The 7,164-nt window shown below is 37.7% G+C and overlaps 1 protein-coding gene across 1 annotated transcript in view; it reads left to right on the top strand.

The window, feature by feature from the left end:
• The window catches only part of LOC132077057 (vitellogenin-1-like), a 42,850-nt gene extending 36,161 nt beyond the window's left edge, over window positions 1–6,689 (top strand). The window contains exons 31-36 of the mRNA XM_059478513.1: window positions 512–698; window positions 1,094–1,191; window positions 1,772–1,866; window positions 1,972–2,131; window positions 3,311–3,472; window positions 6,478–6,689. Of these exons, the coding sequence (XP_059334496.1) occupies window positions 512–698; window positions 1,094–1,191; window positions 1,772–1,866; window positions 1,972–2,131; window positions 3,311–3,472; window positions 6,478–6,596 (821 nt within the window). The 3' untranslated portion in view covers window positions 6,597–6,689. The remainder of the gene's footprint in view (window positions 1–511; window positions 699–1,093; window positions 1,192–1,771; window positions 1,867–1,971; window positions 2,132–3,310; window positions 3,473–6,477) is intronic.
• Window positions 6,690–7,164: the final 475 nt, after the last annotated feature.

A 7,164-nucleotide genomic window follows, 5' to 3' on the forward strand; every position in this document is an offset into this window, starting at 1 on the left:
GAGGTTTCAAACTGCTGTAAACATTCAGAGTTTAGGAATCACTCATGTCTTCAAGGACTAGAGGTTGTCTTTCGCCCCTCCTGAGAAGGTGCCAGCTCTGCATTGAGAAGCATCAGGTGATGGGCACAGGAGAGTCCACATATTTTCTGTCCAGTTTATTTTATTCAAAAAGGAGCCACATAAGTTTCTCCTGGTTGGTGTCTAGCACTTCTGTGGGAAATGGGGAGTTTTTATCACAGTTTGTTATGGCATCCAGTTTCTCAAGAATTTTGTACATTTTATTCCCTGTTAGCTTGAGTTTTGTGCTTGGCGCGTAATCAAAATCAATACTGGTATAACCTACAGCAGGTAGTTATTTTGTAGTGTTCTCATGTCCTTACAGAGTCTGGCTTCTGCCAAGGAGGCGAAGTTTTCTTCATGTCTGCTGGGTAGTTCAGTCTCATAGTGTTCAATCTCACAGCAACACCTACAGTGGTCACATCTGCCATTTCTTTATGGTTTTGTCTTTCAGCCACGTGTGAAATCGGGGAGAGAGATTTCAAAACATTTGATCGTGTGAGCCATTCATATTCTTTCAATAAAAGCTGCAACCTGGTTGTGGTTCAAGACTGTAAGGAATACCCAAAGTTCATCGTTTCTACAAGAAAGGTTGCTCCTCAACCTTTCTCAAGAGAGGTTCACATAAATACAACATCAGCGTAAGTGTGATTTATACTGAGGCTTAGAAATTAGGTACAAAGTTTCTCAGGGAGTCACTCTAGGAGTAAGAGATATCTACTTCCTAGCTGAAACTGGTTCTCAATAAGACATATGGGAAAGAAAGAATTTCTAGAAGGAATCCTTGTCTGAGGCTCTATGGTGTAGTTGCTCTTGTCTTGAATTCCACAGCCACCAATATCTGATAACTTGCTCACTAAGCAACCATGCTGTCTTTTCTTTAAAGGCTGACTACTAAAACCCACAGTCCCAATGAATTTTGCACCTTGGAAAGAAAACTGCTTGTTCATTCATTCAAATTCAGATAGTCACAAATATCTATACTTTTCATATTTGACCACTAATTTATTCTCTTTTATTTTTGGTTTTTCTTAAGGAACATCACAATCAGTCCTGCCTCAAATTGGTCTCTCCTTGTGGCATACAATGAACAGCAAGTTCTATCACACAGTGGAGGTTCTGAGTATGCAAAAGGTAAGCTGTGATAGCCAGTTTTCCAGGACTGACCTGGGAGCTAAATATCAAGATTTTATAAATTTCACAGAAAAATCTCAGTGAAAAGAAAACATAAGTGGAATTAATTAAAAGAGAAAACTAAGGACTACTTTCTTAAGTTTTGTAGTGACTTATGTTCATGTTTCCTATAGTATATATACTCTTACTTCTACTCTTCCAGCATCAATGACAGGTGAATGAAGCCCTTTCTTATCATTTACCCAGCTTGGTGATTGTTCAGAAAAAAGGTTCACATTATAGTCACAGAGAGATACTTTTATTCAGACATTTAGCTGGAGCACCACCACTGTCATTATCATTTCAAAATTTAGCATACTAGCTACAGAAGTCAGTTCCCACTATAGGTAACAGCAGTAGAATATTTTTGAAAATATATTATTTCTTCTATTTTTGTTTTTCCTCTCCACTTAAATATACATATTTAACTGTAGCAGCAAAATGATCATTGTGAAGGAAAATGCATTGTGGTGAGTTTTGTGTTACACAGTTTCTCCATTAATTTAAGATGATCAGGGTATGATTCACCATCTTTTTACAGGCAATGTTAAAATTTATAAAAATGGAAAAACAGTTACCGTGGAAGTTCCAGAACTTGGACTGCAGAAGGTGACTTTTGATGGTGTAAATCTTAAGGTACAGGACTTACTTTCAAAGTTACTGCTTTCTTTCTGCCTGGTGCCTTGCCAGTGTGACAGACCAACACTTCAGCATTCACTACAAAGATGTGCTGCTTTGCAGGTTACAGTTGCTTCGTGGATGAGAGGAAAGACCTGCGGAGTTTGTGGTAACAATGACAGAGAAAAGGAAAATGAGCTGCTCATGCCAAACCATCGGCTGGCACACAGCTGTTCTGCGTTTATTCATTCGTGGATACTGCTAGAAGAAACCTGCTCTGGTGGTGAGTGGATATGGAAAAACTCTGTGCTTGGATAGAATATGATTTCACTTTTCCTCTGCCAGGACCTAGAAAAATTTTTTTTAAAGCAGTAGATGCCTTTTACTTAGAAATTTCAATAGCCATATGTATGTATTTTAACTTTATTGACCACTGACTGTTTAAAACACTGCTTGTGAATATAGAGAATATATACTCCAGCAAAAGTCTTTGTCTCATGTGTAATTCAATGTTAAATAATTGGTTTTCATTTCTTACACTGAGTAGTTTTTTTTCTTGAGAGGCAAAATCAGCCCTAATCTTGCTCTTACTGGAAAATAAATTGTGATTTTCACCATTGTATCACAACAGTTTCAGCTGTTGTCTGCAGACTTAATTTCACCACACAAGGTGCAGACTATGAATACAGTGTCAGATCCTACACTCATGTAAATTTCCAAAGTGTAAAAAAAATTCATTATTGTTCTGCACCACGTGAGGGTGCAATCTCCGGAAACTATTTAGAGCTACTCCTAAAGAGCTTCATCTTACACGCAGCTGGAAAAACAATGTTAGACTCCCAAAATATCAATACAGTTTTGTTTGGTAGGTCTCCATTTACCTTGGACCTGAAATAATTTTATTGAAGTTAATGGGGTTGCTTTCTCCTTGACTTCAGTCGCAGCAGAATTATTCTTATCTGTGTGTCAGGAAACTGAGTTGTAGCTGGGATCCTGTTAAGTTACATTATACCTTTCTAGTGAGATAATTGCAGCATTATAAAAATCATCCAATACAAAAATTATCCTTGTTGTTATTGAATAAATGCTGCCCTTTTTTATCCATTCACTACGGCTGACATTTTTCCTAATGCAATGAAGTAGCCATTGTGCTTGCAGTATCTATTCTTAATAGCTTTCAGACATGAGAGGTTATTTTCTGTGTATTATGTAGTTCTAAAAACTGAGTATACATGATTCCATTTGGGTTCTATTGTGCAATTAGATTTTAAAAATAGCTCCCCTTTCAGACTCTTTCCTCAACTTATTATTGTCCTATCTTGATAACTTCGCTACTGTGAAAATGGTTTGTCAGGTACCTGTGTTTTAATAAAAGCTGAAGAGAAAATATGGACCTTTATTATTGCAAGGATCTATTGGGATTTATTTCCACAATTTTAACTACCTTTCCTTTTCCTCTCAGGGTGCAAGCTGCAGCGCAGTTATGTGAAGCTGAATCGAAACCCTACTGTTGATGGTGAGGAATCTACCTGCTACTCTGTTGACCCAGTACTGAAATGTATGAAAGACTGTACTGCAAGTGAAAAGGCTTCAGTAAAGGTTGGCTTCCACTGCTTCCCAAAAGGTACAGTGTTTTTCTCCCTCTGTGTGTCACGTACTGCAGGAGCTGTCAGAGCACTTGAAAGAACAAAGCACAGCACAGCCATGCACAGACCTGTGCTGCTCTGGCTCCTCTCTGAGCTGCTGTTTTTAATCCCATTAGTATTTGCTATAACTGCTGACAGTGCTGGCCAATTAAAAGCTAGGTTAGGTGATGGCAGGTAGCATCATCTGAGAAAAACATTTCAGGAGGTAAAAGGGGCAGCAGCAATCAATAAAATCACAAAATAAAATTTGTCATGTCTTCAGGATCTCCATAAAGTTGAGATAAGCAACACTGAGTCCTTTTATGTACATTACAGCCTGCAATTTTGTGTAGACCAGGGCAGGCAAGGCAATTGAAAGTCAGTCAGGTAGTGTGACATGAGTGCTGTAGTTAGACTGCCATGCTATACCACTGTGCAATTCATCAGCAAAACCATATTGCTGGAAGTTTCTCTAGATTGTCCCAGAAAATGGTTTGGTTTTAAAGGTATTTTATACACACATACTCATGCCCCAGATTAAAAAAAACCCACAATCCTTTTTCTCATTTCATTTATACCAGGATGCCAGGCATTGTCTTATACAGTTTCACACTGAAGTTATGTAATCATGAAAGGAGAATCCAACCTGGAACCCACAGATATTTCTGGAGCATTTCTTCCTAAGTCTTTTAATTAATTACCTATATAGCTTACAGGGAACCATAACATTAGGAAGAATCTATTGAAGTGTTTTGTTCTCTGTTAACCATTTCTGGCCAAATCCATTGTTAGCTGAGATAATCCAGTGTGGTTTCACTGGAGTCAATGCACCCCTGTGTTGAGTAGGGTTGGAAAGGACAGGGTATTTTATGTCTGAATTTAAATGTCTGTGTAGAACTTTGCACTTTGCTTGTGTTCTTAATATCTGAAGTGTGCTGAATCAGCCTAGAAAAGAGGAGAGGATCCCTCTCTACAATAGTCAAATATCTGCCACAGCCTATTCAACAAGTAGCGCAGAGAGTGTTAATAGTTTTGGTGGCTCCCTGAGATGAGAATGGATGCATTCTTTCATAAATAGAAAAACCCACTCTCAACAAAAAATCCTTCCAAAATCTTGTTATATCCATGTTTCACAGATTTTATTGTGTATCCAAGTCTGTATCTCTGAAGTGTCACAACCCCAGACCACTCACTGCCTTAGAATATTAGGCTATAATAAAGCTGTCTCATTCTCTCACAAAACTGTTTGAGAAAAGAGGAAAATCAGAAAAAAAAAAGAATTTAGTTGTTGCAGCCAGTGCTGCTTTCAGAGCAACCGCAGGCTTCTCTTGTTCATTTACTGAAGCAGAGACTGGGGAGCCCGCTTGCAATTCTTTTAATCAAGACCTTAATTTTATTTACTTATTTATTTATTTGTTTATATGATTATTTATTTGTCCTGAAGAGGAAGCAGAAAAAGAGGAGGAAAGGAAGGAGGAAGAAAAAGATTCCATTTATTATTCTTTAGCTTGCTAAATTGATTGCTTTTTCTTAGGCTAAAGATCAATAGGAATACAAGGCCAGCACTTTAAAACTATTCTTTTTCTTTCTTTGTCTAATGACTTGGAGAAGCAGTAGAAGCAGTAGAAATCTTCATCTTTCTCAATCTAGGAACACACCTGCACAGGAGAAAGAACTTTTCTCAACTCTTTATATGAGAATTCAGACATGATAATTTGCTGTTTCAAAATTCAAGGACCCCATCACAGTTAAGCACCCCACTTGCAGTGGAGCAAGGATAAAATGAAGTACAAGAATGCACAATTTCTCCTGTTGCCCTCAAATCAGCAAGACTGTGGCCTTAGGAACTTGACTGAGGCAGGCATCACTCCAAGTTTAAATCCACATATTGGTTTATATTTCAAACATGCCACAAGTGGATCAGTTACATGAGGATCAGTTACTCACCCACAATCCAGTTTGCAAGGAAACCATTTCCTACACGGATAAGAATGTGCTCAGACCCACAGTGGGCCAAGAGTAAGAGACATAATGTATACAAAAAAACCAGAATTCAGACATTTTACAGCATTTCTCGTTTCACAGCCTGAAAATATAACATACATTTTTAAAAGCATCTCCAGCATCTTTCTGGGAAATATTCATTATCCAGTTTATTATGCAAAACCTGTGCTTAATATTGGACAGTAATTTAGCCATGGAGGGTGTTAACCTTTCAGAAGATAAGTGACTGATGCAACTTGAACTCATACAGCAGTGTCCATATTTCCCTGTGATGAGGAATGGCATGTTATAAATGTACTGTCCAACTAAGGAATAAAACAAATTGAAGTAAAATTACGAAAGTTTATGCATTCTCATTACACAAACCTAATCTAAATGGATATCCTAATATTCTTCCAATGCAATGATAAACCTCCAACTAGCTAGGAATATTTATTGGGAGGATGAACATCATTATTCCATTTAGATTATTTCAGCATTAAGGAATATGGCTTATTCAAGCTGCTGTTGATAAAGCAGTGTGGTAAGGTTAATACTGCAACTGAGAATGCTCTGCCAGATTTCACAGTATATGGGAAACTTTAATTAGAAGTTTATGAACCTCTGAAAATTCTCCAAAGGGCTTCCCCTTCAGAAATGAACTTCGACAAATTGTCAGCAGAAATACTCAGTGATATGCAGCACTAACAGAAGTGATTGCTGATGTGGATTGGTACGTGGTGGTCTTACACTGACAGGGGCTACCTCCAGCACTTTCACAGCCTCCTTTTGTCTTTGTGCTTCGTGAAATGTAATTCATTTTGGTTTTAGGGAAGTGTTACAGTAATTATATCATGGGTGAAAATCCTGTTCCAAGTCAATGAGTCAGTTAGATGTCAGTCGTGAGGGCAGGATTTCATTCTTTACTTGATGAGGGAGTTGACAGCCATCAAAACAGTCTTTCTTTGAAATGTGTTAATTTGCTTGATGCTAGTTAACAATGGCTTCACTCTTCTGACAGAATCTGCTGTAAGCCTGTTGGAATGGCAGAAAAGCAGCGATAAGAAATCTGCATCTGAGGATGTTGTGGAGTCTGTGGATGCTGACATTGATTGTACCTGCACTGGCAGCTGTAGTTAAGCTAAACGTTTTGGCATTGTGCTATAGACATACTACACAAATAATTGAATAGCTGGACAGATAAGAAGGGAACATAATAGCTGTAGTAAAATATTAAGAAAGGTGCTTGAAGAAAGTAAGTAAGTCTATTGCAAAGTCAAATGCATTATGTACAGTCTGCACTGCTTAATAAATGTGTTCATTAAATAAGTATTCATGTGGTCTCTCTTTATTTTTGCCTATCAACAAAACAATCAGGCCAACTATAATATTATACAGAAATTCTGCTCCCTTTTATCTGAGATATAATTACAGCAGTCCGCTCTTAAAATTATGTTCACTAGGTGATGAAAGGAAAACATGATTACGGCTACAGCTAACATTCCATTGTGCAAAGAATTTCATATTTAGCATACTAAAGACACAGTAAGCATTTGTTTTCTTTTATGTTTTCTGGTAAAGAGCAACGTCTGTTCCTGGAACCGTTCTGCAAAAAAATATATTTTACTCCCAGCAAGACCATTAGCCTTAGTACATTCTACAAAGGAATGAATTGGACTGCTAGACTCCCACTGTAGCTTTCCAGAGA

This window comes from Ammospiza nelsoni, chromosome 9, assembly GCF_027579445.1.
Source record: "Ammospiza nelsoni isolate bAmmNel1 chromosome 9, bAmmNel1.pri, whole genome shotgun sequence".
In the NCBI taxonomy this organism is placed as follows: domain Eukaryota; kingdom Metazoa; phylum Chordata; class Aves; order Passeriformes; family Passerellidae; genus Ammospiza; species Ammospiza nelsoni.